At 39.2% G+C, this 21,853-nt stretch overlaps 1 protein-coding gene across 1 annotated transcript in view; it reads left to right on the forward strand.

The window, feature by feature from the left end:
• The first annotated feature begins 710 nt into the window (after positions 1 to 710).
• Positions 711 to 21,853, forward strand: part of LOC128641641 (uncharacterized) — a 505,331-nt gene continuing 484,188 nt past the window's right edge. The window contains 1 exon segment of the mRNA XM_053694177.1: positions 711 to 1,062. Coding sequence (XP_053550152.1) covers positions 711 to 1,062 — 352 coding nt within the window.

The following is a 21,853-nucleotide window of genomic DNA, read 5'->3' on the forward strand; positions in this document are numbered from 1 at the left end:
TTCCTCCAATCACAGCGTTGAATCAGACACTGATTCCCCCAGGGGGAAGTCGTGATTGAAGGATGACCGATCAATCATTTCTGACCTAGGAAGAGGCTTGCGATGACCGGAGGAAGCTGGAGCGGCTATCAAAATTAAAAGGTAAGTATTTTCACAACACGAAAGTGCCCCTGTTTTTAATCAAATTTTTAAAAACCGGGCACTTTAGCATTAACATTTACATTCACTTTGATAAGCTGTTACTACATCTTTTTTTGCTATGGGTGGTTTCAAAACTTGTAAATTCAAACTATTGGAATGTTTGTGTTGGTAAACTATATAATATTGTATTTTTTTTAAAATAAACATTGTACCTAACATTTATTAATATTTCCTTTGGTATATATATCAAGACCCCATTAGATATTATTAAAACCAAATTTAGTTTATTGGATATACAACAGATATATAATGGTGTTAGTAGTTAATATACTTATGGTTTTAAAATAATACAATATATGAAAAGTAATCTTTGCAATGTACATTTTTAAATATATATTTGTGTGATATGTGCATACATTGGCTAGATTACAAGTGGAGCTCTAATTTATCACGGGATTATTATTTTGAACTCTAGTTTGTGATAAGATTAACAACAGGGTTTACCTTTTGCTTTCAAAACATTGTTTAGACAAATATATACACAGGGTTAATATATGACAATATGTAACATGGCTATTTCTTTTCCAGTGGGGCTTTTACTTGAAGTCAGAGTTCCGCCATCCCTTAGTGCAACAATCGGATCTGATGTCAGGCTTCCCTGTACTTTTTCTGTGACTGAATCTCCCTTGAAGTTGGATTATCTTGGATTTTTGTGGCAATTCAATGACCAAGATATCCTCACTTTCGAAAATAATAGGAAAATCTCAGTACCAAGAGTGGTGTTCAATGAAAATGAAGCCAAAAAAGGAGACCCTACTATGGTTCTTCAAAATGTTAGTGTCTCAGATGAAGGAATCTACAAGTGTACAGTTGTTCACTGGCCAGATACCGAAACAGGACAAACCCAGCTGACTGTTTATGGTGAGAGATAATTAAATTGTATGTTAAGCAGTAGCCCATTAATTCACTTCTAAATATAACACAATGAGGGCTAGATTACGAGTGGCTCCCTATTGTAAATTCTGCCTGTATTACAAGTTGAAAGTAAACAAGTATGCGTAAGCGCAATTGTGATTTACACTTGTAGGGTTGCCAGGTGACCTCCCTAAAAATACTGGACACCCACTATATAAAGCGGGGGGGGGGGTGATGGTGGAAGATGAATCACACGCACACTTTTATGTATGTGTCTGTATATATACATATGTGCGTGTGTGTGTGTTTATATATATATATATATATATAGATAGATAGATAGATAGATAGACACACATATTTATGTGCGTATATATATATATATTATATTCCTTTATGCCAGAAATAAGTAAATTGAATGTTAGAGAAAACTATTAAAAAGCAATCAATAAAAATTGTATCTAATGTTTTAAGGGTGATCAGGAAATTACATGTTTTACTATACTTTTTAAACTAACATACTTTCTTCTGTTATGTGTGATCAGTCCACGGGTCATCATTACTTCTGGGATATAACTCCTCCCCAACAGGAAATGCAAGAGGATTCACCCAGCAGAGCTGCATATAGCTCCTCCCCTCTACGTCAGTCCCAGTCATTCTCTTGCACCCAACGACTAGATAGGATGTGTGAGAGGACTATGGTGATTATACTTAGTTTTTATGACTTCAATCAAAAGTTTGTTATTTTACAATAGCACCGGAGCGTGTTATTACTTCTCTGGCAGAGTTTGAGGAAGAATCTACCAGAGTTTTTTACTATGATTTTAACCGGAGTAGTTAAGATCATATTGCTGTTCTCGGCCATCTGAGGGAGGTAAAAGCTTCAGATCAGGGGACAGCGGGCAGATGAATCTGCATTGAGGTATGTAGCAGTTTTTATTTTCTGAATGGAATTGATGAGAAAATCCTGCCATACCGTTATAATGACATGTATGTATACACTTCAGTATTCTGGGGATGGTATTTCACCGGAACTACTCTGTTAAAAGTCACTAATCCTTTTAATAAGTATTTATCATGTTAAACGTTTTTGCTGGAATGTAGAATCGTTTACATTTCTGAGGTACTGAGTGAATAGATATTTGGGCATTATTTTCCACTTGGCAGTTGTTTGGTTTTAATTGTGACAGTTTCGTTTCTCTTCACTGCTGTGTGTGAGGGAGGGGCCGTTTTTGGCGCTCTTTGCTACGCATCAAAAATTTCCAGTCAGTTACTCTAATTTTTCCTGCATGATCCGGTTCATCTCCGACAGATCTCAGGGGTCTTCAAACTTCTTTAGAGGGAGGTAGATTCTCTCAGCAGAGCTGTGAGAATTTTATTTTGACTGTGAATAAAAACGTTGCTCTGTAATTTTTATGTCAAATTTAATTATTGTTATTTTACTATGGGAACAAACCTTTGCTAAAAGTTGTGTTGTTTTAAAGTTTGATGCTATAACTGTTTTTTCAGTTCATTATTTCAACTGTCATTTAATCGTTTAGTACCTCTTTGAGGCACAGTACGTTTTTGCTAAAAAAGATTATAACCAAGTTGCAAGTTTATTGCTAGTGTGTTAAACATGTCTGACTCAGAGGAATATATCTGTGTCATTTGTTCCAATGCCAAGGTGGAGCCCAATAGAAATTTATGTACTAACTGTATTGATGCTACTTTAAATAAAAGTCAATCTGTACAATTTGAACAAATTTCACCAAACAGCGAGGGGAGAGTTATGCCGACTAACTCGCCTCACGCGGCAGTACCTGCATCTCCCGCCCGGGAGGTGCGTGATATTATGGCGCCTTGTACATCTGGGCGGCCATTACAGATAACATTACAAGATATGGCTACTGTTATGACTGAAGTTTTGTCTAAATTACCAGAACTAAGAGGCAAGCGTGATCACTCTGGGGTGAGAACAGAGTGCGCTGACAATACTAGGGCCATGTCTGATACTGCGTCACAGCTTGCAGAGCATGAGGACGGAGAGCTTCATTCTGTGGGTGACGGTTCTGATCCAAACAGATTGGATTCAGATATTTCAAATTTTAAATTTAAATTGGAGAACCTCCGTGTATTACTAGGGGAGGTTTTAGCAGCTCTCAATGATTGTAACACCGTTGCAATACCAGAGAAACTGTGTAGGTTGGATAAATACTTTGCGGTACCGGCGAGTACTGACGTTTTTCCTATACCTAAGAGACTAACTGAAATTGTTACTAAGGAGTGGGATAGACCCGGTGTGCCGTTCTCACCCCCTCCAATATTTAGAAAGATGTTTCCAATAGACGCCACCACTCGGGACTTATGGCAAACGGTCCCTAAGGTGGAGGGAGCAGTTTCTACTTTAGCTAAGCGTACCACTATCCCGGTGGAGGATAGCTGTGCTTTTTCAGATCCAATGGATAAAAAATTAGAGGGTTACCTTAAGAAAATGTTTGTTCAACAAGGTTTTATATTGCAACCCCTTGCATGTATCGCGCCGATTACGGCTGCGGCAGCATTTTGGATTGATTCTCTGGAAGAGAACCTTAGTTCATCTACGCTAGACGACATTACGGACAGGCTTAGAGTCCTTAAACTAGCTAATTCATTCATTTCGGAGGCCGTAGTACATTTAACCAAACTTACGGCTAAGAACTCAGGATTCGCCATCCAGGCACGTAGGGCGCTGTGGCTAAAATCCTGGTCAGCTGATGTTACTTCTAAGTCCAAATTACTTAATATACCTTTCAAGGGGCAGTCTTTATTTGGGCCCGGTTTGAAAGAAATTATCGCTGACATTACAGGAGGTAAGGGCCACGCCCTACCTCAAGACAAAGCCAAAGCTAAGGCTAGACAGTCTAATTTTCGTCCCTTTCGGAATTTCAAAACAGGAGCAGCATCAACCTCCACTGCACCAAAACAGGAGGGAGCTGTTGCTCGTTACAGGCAAGGCTGGAAGCCTAACCAGTCCTGGAACAAGGGCAAGCAGGCCAGGAAACCTGCTGCTGCCCCAAAGACAGCATGAACCGAGAGCCCCCGATCCGGGACCGGATCTAGTGGGGGGCAGACTTTCTCTCTTCGCCCAGGCCTGGGCAAGAGATGTTCAGGATCCCTGGGCGCTAGAGATCATATCTCAGGGATACCTTCTAGACTTCAAATTATCTCCCCCAAGAGGGAGATTTCATCTGTCAAGGTTGTCAACAAACCAGATAAAGAAAGAAGCGTTTCTACGCTGTGTACAAGATCTGTTATTAATGGGAGTGATCCATCCGGTTCCGCGGTCGGAACAAGGACAAGGGTTCTACTCAAACCTGTTTGTGGTTCCCAAAAAAGAGGGAATTTTCAGGCCAATCTTAGATTTAAAGATTCTAAACAAATTCCTAAGAGTTCCATCGTTCAAAATGGAAACTATTCGGACAATCTTACCCATGATCCAAAAGGGTCAGTACATGACCACAGTGGATTTAAAAGATGCTTACCTTCACATACCGATTCACAAAGATCATCACCGGTATCTACGGTTTGCCTTCCTAGACAGGCACTACCAGTTTGTAGCTCTTCCATTCGGATTGGCTACGGCTCCAAGAATCTTCACAAAGGTTCTGGGTGCCCTTCTGGCGGTACTAAGACCGCGAGGGATTTCGGTAGCTCCGTACCTAGACGACATTCTAATACAAGCTTCAAGCTTTCAAACTGCCAAGTCTCATACAGAGTTAGTTCTGGCATTTCTAAGGTCGCATGGATGGAAAGTGAACGAAAAGAAGAGTTCTCTTTTTCCTCTCACAAGAGTTCCATTCTTGGGGACTCTTATAGATTCTGTAGAAATGAAGATTTACCTGACAGAAGACAGGTTAACAAAGCTTCAAAATGCATGCCGTGTCCTTCATTCCATTCAACACCCGTCAGTAGCTCAATGCATGGAGGTGATCGGCTTAATGGTAGCGGCAATGGACATAGTACCTTTTGCACGCCTACACCTCAGACCGCTGCAATTGTGCATGCTAAGTCAGTGGAATGGGGATTACTCAGATTTGTCCCCTACTCTGAATCTGAATCAAGAGACCAGAAATTCTCTTCTATGGTGGCTTTATCGGCCACACCTGTCCAGGGGGATGCCATTCAGCAGGCCAGACTGGACAATTGTAACAACAGACGCCAGCCTACTAGGTTGGGGCGCTGTCTGGAATTCTCTGAAGGCTCAGGGACTATGGAATCAGGAGGAGAGTCTCCTTCCAATAAACATTCTGGAATTGAGAGCAGTTCTCAATGCCCTTCTGGCTTGGCCCCAATTAACAACTCGGGGGTTCATCAGGTTTCAGTCGGACAACATCACGACTGTAGCTTACATCAACCATCAGGGAGGGACAAGAAGCTCCCTAGCAATGATGGAAGTATCAAAGATAATTCGCTGGGCAGAGTCTCACTCTTGCCACCTGTCAGCAATCCACATCCCGGGAGTGGAGAACTGGGAGGCGGATTTCTTGAGTCGCCAGACTTTTCATCCGGGGGAGTGGGAACTTCATCCGGAGGTCTTTGCCCAAATACTTCGACGTTGGGGCAAACCAGAGATAGATCTCATGGCGTCTCGCCAGAACGCCAAACTTCCTCACTACGGGTCCAGATCCAGGGATCCGGGAGCGGTTCTGATAGATGCTTTGACAGCACCTTGGAACTTCGGGATGGCTTATGTGTTTCCACCCTTCCCGCTGCTTCCTCGATTGATTGCCAAAATCAAACAGGAGAGAGCATCAGTGATTCTAATAGCGCCTGCATGGCCACGCAGGACTTGGTATGCAGATCTAGTGGACATGTCATCCTGTCCGCCTTGGTCTCTACCTCTAAGACAGGACCTTCTGATACAGGGTCCATTCAAACATCAAAATCTAACTTCTCTGAAGCTGACTGCTTGGAAATTGAACGCTTGATTTTATCAAAACGTGGTTTTTCTGAGTCGGTTATTGATACCCTGATACAGGCTAGGAAGCCTGTTACCAGAAAGATTTACCATAAAATATGGCGTAAATACCTATACTGGTGCGAATCCAAACGTTACTCCTGGAGTAAGGTTAGGATCCCTAGGATATTGTCCTTTCTACAAGAAGGGTTAGAAAAGGGTTTATCAGCTAGTTCATTAAAGGGACAGATTTCAGCTCTGTCCATCTTGTTACACAGGCGTCTGTCAGAAAATCCAGACGTCCAGGCCTTTTGTCAGGCTTTAGCTAGGATCAAGCCTGTGTTTAAAGCTGTTGCTCCGCCATGGAGTTTAAACTTAGTTCTTAACGTTTTACAGGGTGTTCCGTTTGAACCCCTTCATTCCATTGATATAAAATTGTTATCTTGGAAAGTTCTGTTTTTAATGGCTATTTCCTCGGCTCGAAGAGTCTCTGAGTTATCAGCCTTACATTGTGATTCTCCTTATCTGATTTTTCACTCAGACAAGGTAGTTCTGCGTACTAAACCTGGGTTCTTACCTAAGGTAGTCACTAACAGGAATATCAATCAAGAGATTGTTGTTCCATCCTTGTGTCCAAATCCTTCTTCAAAGAAGGAACGTCTTCTACACAATCTGGATGTAGTTCGTGCCCTCAAGTTCTACTTGCAGGCAACTAAAGATTTTCGCCAAACTTCTTCCCTGTTTGTCGTTTATTCTGGACAGAGGAGAGGTCAAAAAGCTTCTGCTACCTCTCTCTCTTTTTGGCTTCGTAGCATAATACGTTTAGCCTATGAGACTGCTGGACAGCAGCTTCCTGAAAGAATTACAGCTCACTCCACTAGAGCTGTGGCTTCCACTTGGGCCTTTAAGAATGAGGCCTCTGTTGAACAGATTTGCAAGGCTGCAACTTGGTCTTCGCTTCATACTTTTTCCAAATTTTACAAATTTGACACTTTTGCTTCTTCGGAGGCTATTTTTGGGAGAAAGGTTCTTCAGGCAGTGGTTCCTTCTGTATAATGAGCCTGCCTATCCCTCCCGTCATCCGTGTACTTTTGCTTTGGTATTGGTATCCCAGAAGTAATGATGACCCGTGGACTGATCACACATAACAGAAGAAAACATAATTTATGCTTACCTGATAAATTCCTTTCTTCTGTTGTGTGATCAGTCCACGGCCCGCCCTGTTTTTAGGCAGGTAAATATCTTTTAAATTATACTCCAGTCACCACTTCACCCTTGGTTACTCCTTTCTCGTTGATTCTTGGTCGAATGACTGGGACTGACGTAGAGGGGAGGAGCTATATGCAGCTCTGCTGGGTGAATCCTCTTGCATTTCCTGTTGGGGAGGAGTTATATCCCAGAAGTAATGATGACCCGTGGACTGATCACACAACAGAAGAAAGGAATTTATCAGGTAAGCATAAATTATGTTTTTTAAGCCCTAGAACTGCCAGAGAAGGCTGCACATCTCCTTTACACAGTCATCTAGCAGACAAGGGGTTAAACAGTTTGTTTTACTAAGCTAAAGAAATGTGACACTGCAAACTGTATTACAGCTTACATCTTAGCAGGACTGGTAGGGAAGAGGGCAGTTCCTTTCTGTCCGGGAGAAAGGAAAAAGAGTTCACTCCGTTCTTCTCTGTGTAGACCTCCACCCCCAGCAGCAACCGGGAACCTGTCAAATGTAAGATGACATTAACAGGGGAGCGGGCACACTTTGCTGCTTAACCCAGCACGGGGAGTGTTAGAATTTAAGCATGAGGATTTTTTGCATAACAGGAACATAAAATATTGCAGGAGCTATTTCAAAGCAGTGTCCGTTTTTTTTCTACAATTTTTACCGGACAGCTGGTTGAAAAACCGGACTGTCCGGTCAGATCCCGGGCACCTGGCAACCCTACGGGTTAGAGTGACTTCAGAGCTTTGGTTAACTTATGCTCGTCTAAAAGGTTGCACAAACTGCATAAAAAATACATCTAACAGTACAGTTACACTCATATTAACACCATCTGATAAAAATGATTTATAAAAAAATAGCATTAAAAAGTTATTAGGACTCAAAGATATGAGGTCTCAGATTGCAAAAGGCTTTAACATAGAGGTACATACAAATACATGTCTTAATTATGTCATTGTGTACTTAATTTGCATATCTTACCCAGAATCCTTTGCTGCATTGGAACAATGTAATTCAGAGGTTTTCTGTGAGAAAACAAGCCTTCCGGCCTGTCTAGATTTGTTAATGAACTACACAATGAGTTATTTTATATATATATGTGTGTGTACATATGTATTTATGTATTTATATGTGTGTATATATGTATTTGCAGACATATAAACACATAAATAAATGCAGTCAAGTAGCTAAAAACATTAAAAAAAATGTGTTTGTGTATGTACTGTATATATTTCACATTCCAATTTTCTTCACATAGAGTAATATGTTCTGAGTATTTTTAAATAGATATTCATATACATATATTACAATTATCTAAATTACAACAAAATAAAACGCACTAAATTACACAAAATAAAAAATGAAATTATCAAAATAAAAAAAGAATTACTCCTAATCTAATATCCCTATCAAAATAAAAAAGTCCCCCCAAATAATAAAACCCCTAGCCTACACTAAACTGCTAATGGCCCTTAAAAGGGCCTTTTGCGGGGCATTTCCCCAAAAGATAACAGCTCTTTTACCTGGCAATAAACATTACAAACACCCCCCCAACAGTAAAACCCACCACCCACACAACCAAACCCCCCAAATAAAACTCTATCTAAATAAACCTAAGCTAACCATTGCCCTAAAAAGGGCATTTGGATGGGTATTGCCCTTAAAATGGCATTTAGCTCTTTTACGGTGTCCAAACCCTAAGCTAAAAATAAAACCCACCCAAAAATCCCTTAAAAAAACCTAACACTAACTGCTGACGATCCACTTACAGTTTTCGAAGACCGACATCCATCCTCATCAAGCCGGCAAAGTCCTCATCCAAGCGGGTAGAAATCCTCATCGAAGCCAGCAGTAGTCCTCATCCAATTCGGGCAAAAGTCCTCATCGAAGCCGGCAGAAGTCTTCATCCAAGCGGCCAGAAGTCTTCATCCAGACGGCATATTCTATCTTCATCCATCCGGCACGGAGCGGGCCCATCTTCCGGGGGGGCAAACTCTTCATACGGTCAGTGCCGTACACCGTAGGTTCCCTTTAAGTGATGTCATCCAAGATGGTGTCCCTTACATTCCAATTGACTGATAGAATTCTATCAGCGAATAGGAATTAAAGGGGAAAAAATCCTATTGACTGATCCAGTCAGCCAATAGGATTGAGCTTTAATCCTATTGGCTGATCCAGTCAGCCAATAGGATTGAGCCTGCTTTTTAAAAACCTGTAATAGCAGCGCTAAAGGGGAGTGAAAATAACGCTGAAAATGTTGCAGTCGTTAATTTCCCTATAGCGCTCAAAACTTGTAATCTGGCTCAAAATTCTCACTCTGACATACAAAGCCCCCAACTGCACTGCTCCCCCCTATATCTCAGACATTGTCTCCAGATACTCTCCCTTCTGTCCCATATGCCCTGCTCATGACCTTCTACTCTCCTCTTCTCCTGTTACCTCCTCACACTCCTGTTTACAGGACTTCTCTAGAAGTCCACAAGTGTCAGGAGTGTGAAAATATTTGTTAGATGGAGCTGTTCCAATTTGGCTGTAGGAGAAACATATGTAGAATCACAACTGCAGATCCCAGATGGTTAAAAGAAATGAAACAAATTTGCTAAATGAGAAAATTACCTTATGCAAGTTTATATATGTTGCTCCAAAAGATGTTAATATAAAGGACTGAAAAATTTATATACGTGGTAACATAAAAAACAAAAAACACTTAGTTGCAGCTTATGCCTCCTTTGAAGCATTTTAATCTCCCCGTGTTACAAGTATCAAAGTACAATAAGTTGGAGGAAACTCCCCCTTGTATTTGAAAACTGTAAGGGGTGCTGATATCAGAAATCTGTAACAAGCATGTAAAAAGCAACTACTGAGGCTATGGTTGCCTTAGAAGGTAATGAGATTACAAGCTTACCGGAGCTGAATCTTCACTGTAGCGGTATAGCACAACTGACAAACGCTGTGAAGGAGGAGGAGGTGATGTCACGCTACTGTGTAGGAGCCAGAAGGGGAAAAGCCGTATCGGAGCTGTGGAAGAAATCTTCTAGGTACGGAGCAAAGTTATTAAACAAGTTGTTTAGAGAGCAAAATATGAGCGCATCCAGGCTCAGAAAACAGGTAGTTAAATATGTAACAACAAGCTGTAAGGCTTGACAAAAAGTCTTTATGACAGGAAGCAACTGAGCTTGACTGTATGTGAAGCAATTAGTTACAGGTGAAAGAAACATTTATAGGCTGGAGGAAAGGATTTTTTGGGGAAACTTTCTGAAGTAAACTTTTCATGACGTCTCTTACGGTATTTTCTATCAATCGAAATAGCGAGGGTCATTAGGGCTTCAAGTGTATTAGGGAGTTCTATACGGGATAAGTCGTCTTTAATATACTCTGATAAACCCAGTCTGAACTGGTTTCTGAGTGCAATATCGTTTCATAGCGTATCTTTTGCACACCTTTTGAAATCTACTATATAGTTTTCAACCGGTCTTTTTAACTGTTTCAGAGAACTCATTGCCGTTTCAGCGGAGATTTGTTTGTTGGGGTCTTCGTATAACAACGACATTTCTTTTAAAAATATGTTGAGGGAATTGAGGATTGGATCATCAGATTCAAAAAAAGAATTGGTCCAAAATGGGGGTTCTCCTTGCAAAAATTAAATTACAGTGAGTACTTTAATTTTCTCTGTGGGGTATGTCTTGGGTTTAAGAGTAAAGAGGAGAACACAGGCATTTTTAAATTCTCTGTAAAGAGCCCTGTCCCCTTTAAATTTATCAGGTAAACCCACAATTGGTTCAGGAGTAACTGAAGGAGGATTTTTTTGCAGTCTCATTCAAATATCTCTTTAACTGTTCATTCTCCAATTGGAGGTCCCTCACATGTTGTGAAAGACGATCTACCTTTTGGGTTAGATTCAGGACATGAGCTGGGAGATCTGCTGGATACATACTAATAACAATTGGCTTGGTAATATGTCCAGCGTGTGAAAATATTTGTTAGATAGCGCTGTTCCAATTTGTCTGTAGGAGAAACATATGTAGAATCACAACTGCAGATCCCAGATGGTTAAAAGACATGAAACAAAGGTCTCAGGAGGTCTCAGTATAAAGATACTCACATGAGTTGTTACCTTGCATCCAGAGAGAGATGAGAGAGAGAGAGTTTTTGTGTGTAGGGTCTTATGCAAGTTTTCATCCATCCCCCAATGATAAGGTCACTCATATGCAACCCCCCCTTGTCCTGTCCAGATATATGGTTACAGCCATGCCATGCAGTTGGGGAAAGGGCATATGGTCACACAAAGCATCTCTATATCTTTTTTCACTTATACCAGCTGGTCATAATTAGCAGTCAGGGCCTGGTAATGTGATCTTTCTACGTTTCAGTATCTAACTGAGGAGTTAACCTCTTCCTGACCACACAGCTGAGTTATTACAGTGATATGCCATATATTACCACTTCCTGACCACATCTGAATTCAGATTATGCCATTATTACATTTCCCCCCTATAGGCAATGGAGGTTTCCGTACCCTTCCATTCCAATGGTTGTTTTATTTGAGTGAATCTAATGGAAGATTCCTAACCCCACCTATGTGTGATGACTATATTAGTGTACTAAGGATAGTTCCATTTGCATACCATAATATAAGTGATATACACGTGCAATTAATGATTTTAAATAACAACACATTTGAATAAATATACATAATATAGAAATAAATAATATGATTATAAATGGATGTATGAACAGATTTCCCAAAGCAGAACCCTTCGAAAAGGAATTTGCTAATTTCTGCCACCAGGTAGCACTTGACATCTCTATAGAAGTATGTTTAATCCTTTGTAGTTCCTGTTCCTGATGGTAGAAATTTACATGAACACGTTCCCCAAAATTTTTATAAATAATTTAAAAAAAATAAAGTTACCCATGTGTTATGAGTGGAGCCCCCAAGGTAGCGTTATATGTGAGTAACTGTGGGACAGTGAAGTTAAACTGTAGTGAACTTATTCTCACAGGGTACCCAGTAATACAATAAATCCCTGGTGTGATTTGTTCCCTTGAATTACACTTGTCAAATCATACATGTACTTCATCTTTAGGCTTCAAAGAAACAAAACACACCTTTCCTTGTCCTAATGGAAAAATCATATCTTGGGGATTAACTTTCTCCACAAAACCATTGCAATATGAGTGATTATGCTAGCAGGAATCAAAAAATATTCTTGCCTGGTTGGGTAGACATAAAACTTTAGAAGGAAACCTTATGCAGCCAGAGATGTCTATCTTTTCCATATGGAAACCATTCCATATAAAATTTTGGAACTCTAACTCATGATGTAAAACATGAGATTCTGTAACAGGTGTTCCTAGTGAAAGCAAATGATAAACATTCTTATAGGTACCACTAGTGGGCACAAGTGAAGTAGCCCTGCATTTATGTTTAACCATAATTATTTGTGTTCTGATGCAAAAATGTTAACAACCGAATGCTCCCACCCTCCCAAAGTTGTATGGTTATTTTCCATAGCCTGTGCTATTAATTTAAAGTCAGTTGATAATTCTGTTTGCATGGAAATACACACAAAATCCCAGGATACTTCCCTTAAACTACTAATTACTCCTATCAGTATTTCCTCTGTATGTTGAATGGCAGGACCCTGAACCTGAAAGACTGTCTGTGTCAGTGTATCTATCAGGGTGTTTATCATTTGTTGTGTATGAATCCCTTTTGCATTTAACATCCCCTGAGACTGTAAGGTTGTTGTTAAGCTGGATATGTCAATGTAGTTCACCACCCCTAACCCTGTTCCCACAACTCCCAAAACTGTATCCACAATATCCCTCCTAGTCCTTCTCCTAGTACCTTCTGTCCAGTTAACTAATGCTTTTTCCATAGTGGCATTAATTCTGTAACAATTTTGGTAATGTGTGGAAACTAGCCAATCTATTATTTTAATCCTCCACATGATAAATTGGAATGTGGCATCCCTCAATACTGGAATTGGCTTGATTGTACTAATTTGAAATGGACCGCTAGAAACAACTCTTTTCCCCTCACACCTTGGAGTATTGTCATACTGCTTCATATTTGGTGTAGTGATTAAAGTAGAATAGATCAAAGGTGCAAAAGTAGTTGTTTCCCATTTTTGATCTATTCTTAAGTATACTTCAATCCCTCCACCAACGTTGGAAGCTGTAACTCTCCAATCAATCCATTCTCCAATTTGCTGTTCAACTATAACCTTGGTTATATTCTAGTTATCACAATTTATAGTGTGAATAGGATTTGCAAATGTTGTAGACACAGAAATACCTTCTCCCACCAGACCTACAGTCCATTTTTCCCAAGACACCCACTTACATTACCATTCCACTTTATTACCGTGATTGACCCTCCAAAAACCAGGTAAATTGTCTTGATGCTTTTCAGCAAATATTTCAACCGACCCACATTAAAAGTCAATTTTCCCAAACAATCTTTGTTAAGGTCTTGAGAACTCCAGAAGCTTGTCCATCCTCTGATGATGTTGCTAGAGCTCCATCTATGACTATTGGAAGTTTTTGCAATAACACCCACACAAATACAAAGAGATTGGTGGCGATCATTCCTCTCAGGTTCCACATAATTAAATCTGTCAAAAAGATTAAAAGAATATCAGTTCTTAGCAGAAATATCTACAGCTGGGACAACTGTTCCTTTATACAATTTACATTGATCAACATGGACCCATTTGTAACCAGACTGCCTTCTGGTTTTCCCATTGGTTGATCTTTCTATTTTAATCACAGTGTTACCCAATGTGTCCAAAATTCTATAAGGCCTTTCCCAATTTGCATCCCAGGGAGATTTTTTTGCGAAAGTTTTTAATCAAGATCAATCCCCCCTTCTCAAACAGAGTTTGAGGTGTAGATGTAAATATACAATCTGTTGGGACCATATTAGAGGCAGCAAAAAGTAGCAGTGAGCTCAACTGATCCTCAATTTGGTAGAGATATTGATCTCTAGACACAGATTCTCTCAAGGGGGTAGACAATTGTGGTTCACCTGGGTGGCCTAATGCCATCTTTCTCCCTGCCATGAGCTCATAGGGAGAACACTTAGTAGCATTTGATGGTGTAGCTCTAATAGCCATTAGAACTGCTGGAAGATGTGTGGCCCATGATTTACCATACTGGGAAAGCATTTTGGACAATTTTGTTTTTAATGTGTGATTCATGCGCTCAACTATACCAAAGGATTGTGGATGATATGGTACATGAAATCTTGTCTGTATTCCCAGTAGGGCACAGAGATTTTGCATTATCTGACCTGTTAAATGTGTACCCCTGTCTGATTCAATGAGTGTTGGAAAACCCCATCTTGAGAAAACATGTTCCCACAGTGCTCTGGCAGTAGCCTGTGCAGTATCACAACTTAGTGGAATAGCCTCAACCCATTTTGAAAAAATATCTACAATGACTAGGGCATACCTGAGACCCCCTTTTATAGTGGAAGTGGGCCTATAAAATCAATTTGAATAGCTTTCCAAGGGCCATCTGCTACTGGTATTCTCTGTAGAATGGGTCTCGGACCTTTAGGACATGGAATTATTTGAGCACAAATTAAAGACTCTTGTACACATTTTAAACAGGTTTCTGCTAAATCTGGCCAATGAAATGTTTGCCATTAAATGGTACTCTAATGCACTTTGGCCATTATGCCCAAGAAGAGAATGTGTTTGCTGTCTTATAGGTCCCTGCAAATGACTTGGGACCACAAAAAACAATTTAGCCTGTGGATCATTGGGATTGGAGTAACATATTAACCCATTACAAATTGAATAACCATTTGGGAGTGTTTGCTGTTCCTGTTACAGAGGGAAAGGGTTAGGATCTTTAGCTTGTTCTGTTTGAAAATCAGGTACTTCTGGATCTATAATTGTAACCTTTGCTATGTGTGCCATTGTATCTTTAGATGCAACATGTACTCTCCATGCTTCCTGTGTATCACTGTCATTCTCATCTGATTGCCATGGTTTCCCATCTAAAGCTGCCTGTTTGGCTAACATGTCCACATGTGCATTTCTTTGTGAATATTCATCTGTGAATGTGTGTGTGCCTTAACTTTAACAATGGCTAACTGCAATGGATGCTGTGTTCCCCAATCTGCCAATTTCTTAAGGGCTTAAACATGTGACAATGGTTTGCCTGCTGAGTCTACCATTCCCCTTAGATTCCAAATTGGTAAGTACTCTGTCAGTGATCTGGTAACATAGGCACTGTCACTGTATATACAAATGTCTTGTGTTTCAAACTTGTGGCAAGCCATAGAAATGGCTTCAAATTCTGCTCTCTGTGCTGAGAATGATCGTGATATCATACATTTAAGAGCTAATTATTGAGATGGGACCCAAATAGCAAAACCAGTATTAAATTGACCATCCTGCCAAAATCTTGAACCATCTACATACATTTTTAAATCTTGGGGAGAAGGTTTGTCCCTGAACAATTTATGAGGTGATTCCCTGTGTGTGAATGTCTCAGTGCAGTCATGGGGTTCTCCCTGAGTGTGCATTAGTTGGGGTAATGTTTATTTTGCACTGTGTTGTACAGTGATGTCACAATGTTGCAAATCTATTAACCAGCTAGTCACTCTTTGTGTTGAAACCCCACTTAATGATGTTTCCAACAACAGTTTTATAGGGGTGTGTGGTGTTTGGAGGATGAGCTCACCAAATCCCACTATATGCTCAGTAGCCTGAACTGACCAATGCAGCCCTAACAAAGCCTTGATACATGAGTCATATTCTTTGATTGATTTTAACAGTCTTTATTATATCAGCATCTTATGAGCTAAAATAAATATATTTGTATAACAATCAAGTGATTTATACAAGTTATTGAACCATCACTTAGGATCACACTAACTCTAAGAGAGTTTAATAGGGATTGTTTTATTCCAGTAGTATATCTTAGCCCTTGGCGCTCCTATATATCCTGTACCACTACATTCAATATCCGGCCACACCCTTTCTGAAGGAACTGATGCAATTGATGCAATATGAATGATGTAAGAGTCATCTAATATAACAGGCTTTCTCCCTCTAGTATCTCTCCACAAAACATTGTTACACAGGTCCACTATCATCCCTTCTGATCTCATATCAGCACCAAGTATTGTACCTTCTTTGTTTTTGCTCTGCCAAATGGGAATTTCCTTAGTCCACTGATTGCCTAGTGTCAGTCATATTTGGGATAAGGGATGCTTGGGACTGGGATCCCCCAAGTCCCACAATAAATGTCTGTCTTGTCCCCTGTGGGGGACTTAATGGTTAGTCTGTCAGAGTCACTGAAGCTCCTGTGTCTATGAGGAGTTTTTTGTGATGGCCCTCAATCACACCATAGACACAGGGACATCCAGAATGATCCCTAAAGGTGTTACATATAGGGACCATGTCATCCAGGGCCTGAGGTAGTCAGTCAGAGCAGGATATCAGAGGAAAATTATTTTCATAATTATTTTCATGATATCCAACTTCCCCTCCCCCCACAGTCATCACTCTCAAAGCCTCATGCGCTGGGCCATACAGATTAGTACCAGACCTAAGCTTTGGGGTGTATTCCTGTCCTGTTTTATCTGGGAGCTTAATCTTGTTATTTTTCCCTACCTAATTCTGGTCATAGCTTTCTTTTGGAGGTGCAGAGGGATGTAATCTTTCCTGCCCTCCCTCAGTTTCCTTCTGAATTATTTTTAAAAATCTACAATCTAATTGTCTGTGTCCATATTTATTGCAATAATGGCAAGTACCTTTAAAGGGACACTCTGAATATTTTTGTTTCCCTTCATTAGTGGTTACCACAGCAATTCTGTGTTGCCCTGTGTTCCTTTTCTTTAGAATGTTTTGCCTAGCCTTACCTATAATAAATAGCACACCCTCTAGTGTATTCTTTTCCTCAGCCATCATTCGTATGCTAGGGTCCAAGTATGTGAATTTTTTAATTAAATATTGCAACATAGCATGAGGTGTCTGTTCTGGTGAAATTCTATGGGTCAATCTATATAATTGTTCAAATTTAGCTGCAAATACCCATGGGTTATCATTTAATGCTACTTGCATTTCTGCAAGAGAGTGACTGTCTAAATCTCTTCTCCCTGTGACTAGTTTACAAACTGCTTTTAATCTGTCCCCATTAAACCCCATTTATCCTTTTTAAACCAATCTGTGTTCAAATTAACTGGGCTTGCAATTGGTGATTGTAATCTACCCGCAATGCTGCCTGGGAGCCAAATCTTTAACATTATACATGCTTCTTTTGTTTTATTGCAGACTCAAAATTTGACGTTAGTAAATGCATCTGCTTTTACATCATACACTGGAAAGAGAGGTTTTAACTTTACCAGTTGTCTCATTACTTTATCTCTATATTGGTTTTTAATGGTAGTTGTTACCAGGGATGGTGTTCCAGGAGAGGTGGTAGAGAAAAGTACATTGTGCGATTGAGTTAAATTTCTTCCCATAGATCTTAAACTGTGTGTTAGTGATAAAGTATCTGTTTGGTGTTCTGGACTTAATGTTTTTGACTTAGTTACCTGTGGAGTTAGTATGGGAATGTGTGTGGGCTCTGTATTTTGTGTGTGATCAAATCTTTCCTCACTGTGTGGAATAGGCACCCTTTCCCCATCAACATATGGACTTAGCACCCTTCCCCTATCAGCATGTGACCCATCTTCTTTAGATGCAGATGAATTCTCCTGATCTAATACTGCGATCGCGGTTAGGTTTGCAAGCCCCTGTCTCAATGAAGCTATAAGTTGGCCTCTTGCATCATAATTGTCTTCTAAGGTAGTAATATATTCTGCATTCACACCACACATGGGACAATTCTCATCTAATGTGTTAACATTGATTTGTGTTACTATGGCTATTGGGGAAAGTTCACAGATTGCTCTATTCAATTGCTCTTTGATTGCTAACAACAGTTTCGTGCAATTCTGTAATTTAGATTTTTCCTTTGTTAAACAAAACCTCTTTTTATCAATAAGCTTATTTTAATTCTCACATTGCAATCACAAATCTTTCAGTCTTTTAATTATATTAGTATTCTCAACAATAATAGGCTCAAATGTGCTACATTCTGCATATTTAACAATTAATTCCATACTCACACTTTGAAGTGTCTTCAGACTGCCAGCAAATCAGTTTCACGTCCTGCGCGATATGATTTTTTCTGTGTCCGGTTCGACTGATCCCTAGGTATTCACCTAAATGCCTCTTGGATCTAGTCCTGGCCAAGGACTTATTGCTGAAGCGCTCACGCAAAAACAGTATAGCAACAGAAAAAGTAGGTTCAATTTTCGTCCAAAAATCACACTTGTATTATAAAAAGAACAAGGATGTGTCCCGTCCCCCCTTTAAAACAAGTGTAGTTGGTAAGAAAATTATCTGGCTCACCAATGAAATAAATGAATGAACTAAAACTCTATCGCCTAGATTACGAGTTCTGCGTTAGCCTTAAAAAGCAGCGTTGAGAGGTCCCAACGCTGCTTTTTAACGCCCGCTGGTAATACAAGTTTGACAGGTACAGGTGTACCGCTCACTTTTCTTCCGTGACTTTTGGCTACCGCAAATCCCCTTACGTTAATTGCGTATCCTATTTTTTTAATGGCATTTGCCTAACGCCGGTATTACAAGTCTTGGAAGAAGTGAGCGGTACAGCCTCTCCTGCCAAGACTTCTACCGCATTTAAAAGTCATAAGTCAGTAGTACTAAAGTGCTAAAAAGTACACTAACACCCATAAACTACCTAGTAACCCCTAAACCGAGGCCCCCCACATCGCAAACACTATATTAAAATGTTTAACCCCTAATCTGTTGACCGGACATCGCCGCCACTATAATAAATGTATTAACCCCTAAACCGCTGCACTCCCGCCTCGCAAACACTATAATAAATTTTATTAACCCCTAATCTGCTGTCCCTAACATCGCCGCCACCTACCTACAATTATTAACCCCTAATCGGCCGCCCCCAACGTCGCCGCTACTATATTAAATGTATTAACCCCTAAACCTAAGTCTAAACCTAACACCCCCCTAAGTTAAATATTATTTAAATAAATCTAAATAAAATTACTATAATTAAATAAATTATTCCTATTTAAAACTAAATACTTACCTATAAAATAAACCCTAATATAGCTACAATATAACTAATAGTTACATTATAGCTATTTTAGGATTTATTTTTATTTTACATGCAACTTTGTATTCATTTTAACTAGGTACAATAGTTATTAAATAGTTATTAACTATTTAATACAGGTTCAAGGATAAGCAGCACTCCAAAAGGTAGAGTAAAACACAGTCTTTTATTCTTAAGATTTAAAAATTCAAAAAGATACACACAAAAAATAGTGCAATGCAGCACAGCACAGCACATCAGCAAAAAGGTTACATGGAAGGGGAGCGAGGTCCTGACATGTTTCGTGCTATTCAGCACTTAATCATAGGATGGTTCCCCACCTGTGTAATGCTCCATTTAACTGGTTGTTTAACCAATCACAATTTATCAAAAAATATACACACCCTCAAAAGAAAAGAGAGCTAGTATAAATGGTGCATTACAGAGGAAGACGAGAACAGTGAAACAAAAAATAATAAACTAACAATGATAAAAATGACACAACAGTATAGTTATAAAAAAATAAAAAAATAAATGATAAGAAAAAATATGAAAAAACATTGTTGTTAATTCCTATTATTGCAACATAAATATAATTTTAGATTTAATAGGTTTATGAACTCTTCATAGATAAATGTTTAATATTTAATTTTTTAATTTTGTATTAAATGGGATGCTGACTTTAGGTGGGTGGTGATAGATGCGGTGTCACTGTACTCATGTACTCATGTATACCACATGCTTTGGGCATACAGGCTGTCCGTTTCTTCTTGGATAATTACACCAATTATTCAAGAGAGTTTAAATTGTTCTTCTGTGAGACTGTTGAGTTTCTACTATCCCACAATTACTTTATGTTTAATGGCGAATATTATCTACAAATATGTGGTACTGCGATGGGGGCGAAGTTTGCGCCCTCATTCGCGAATTTATTTGTGGGATGGTGGGAACTCGGCAGTCTCTACAGCAGCAACAATCCATTTTTTGATAATATTCGCACATATATGAGATTTATTGACGATCTCATCTTTGTGGTGAAGGGTGACTTCGTCTTTGAGGAATTCTTGAAATATGTTAACAATAATGACCTCAAATTGAAGTTCACTGGGGAGATTCAGGATAAAGAAATACATTTCTTGGACCTTACTTTACATGGCTCAGTAGAAACAAATAGGATCATTACAGATACATTCAGGAAGCCAACATCAGGAAATACGATCTTGCATGCTACCTCTTGTCATCCTAAGCATTTAATTCAATCAATTCCGAAAAGCCAGTTTCTAAGGCTTCGAAGGAACACAAATTCTGATGATTTGTTTAACCATCAAGCCAAAAAACTAACGGACAGACTAATTGCCAGGGGCTACAATCCTGATACATTACATAGGTCATTGGAAGATGTTAAAAGGAATTTTATCCCTTCATCTAGTAAGGGTAAGAAGGATGCTTTTGATAAAGATGTAGTGATATTTTCTACGGAATTTTCCTTGCAGTTCAATGACCTGTGTAATATAATCAAAAAGAACTTACCCATACTTAAAGGTGACAGTGCTTTAGCCAATGTTGTAGACAAGATTAAATTTGTGTCAAAAAAAGCACCTACATTGGGCAAAGCTTTCACCTAGTATGGTTAATGATAATGTCAGAGAGAAAAGTGTACAATGGCTCAATAAGAAAGGAACTTTTAGATGCCTGTCACGGAACTGTCATACCTGCCAGCATATTTCTATGGGAATAAACTTCAATAGTTACTCAAATAAAGGCAATTTTAAGATTGACCATTATGCCAACTGTGGCACTACATTTGTAGTTTATCTCCTAGAATGTTCTTTATGCTCAGAACAGTACGTAGGTCAAACCTCACGTGCCCTTAGGTCTAGAATAGGGGAACATAAGAGAGACATAAAAAACTATAACAAAGATTCCAGTGTAGCAAGACACTTTAATGGCATACATTTCACAGATCAATCCAAATTTACAGTTAAAGTAATTGATGTAGCCAAAAGACCCATTCGAGGAGGTAATATTAACTCTATCCTTTCCAAAAAAGAGCTGTATTGGATATGGAAGCTTAATACAAGGACACCACATGGCCTCAATAAGGAGTGGGATATAAGTTTCTTTGTTGATTCCTAAGCTAGTACAGGGAAATATTGATCTAAATTGATTTCCTTTCAGATCATTGATTTTCTGGTGTTATTATCTTGCAATCCCCTTTGGCATGATAGCCAGTGCAAATGTACATCTAATACCTGCATTTATTGTATATGTTTTCACATTAACAGGTCATTAAGGTATTAGTATTAGTTTTATTCTATCACCCATTTGTATGCTTGCTCTTATACCATGACCAGAGGTCTGATAATAATGTTATCATTTGCTTTCATACTTTATGATTAATGGTTATGTTTTTTGTTGTTTTTTTTGTTGTTTTTTGTTGTTTTTTGTAACATCTGTGATTCAAGACATCTGTCGTTGTGATCCCACAGACAGAGAGTTGCGATGCACATCAT

The sequence above is a fragment of the Bombina bombina genome, chromosome 11 (genome assembly GCF_027579735.1).
Source record: "Bombina bombina isolate aBomBom1 chromosome 11, aBomBom1.pri, whole genome shotgun sequence".
Taxonomy (NCBI): Eukaryota; Metazoa; Chordata; class Amphibia; order Anura; family Bombinatoridae; genus Bombina; species Bombina bombina.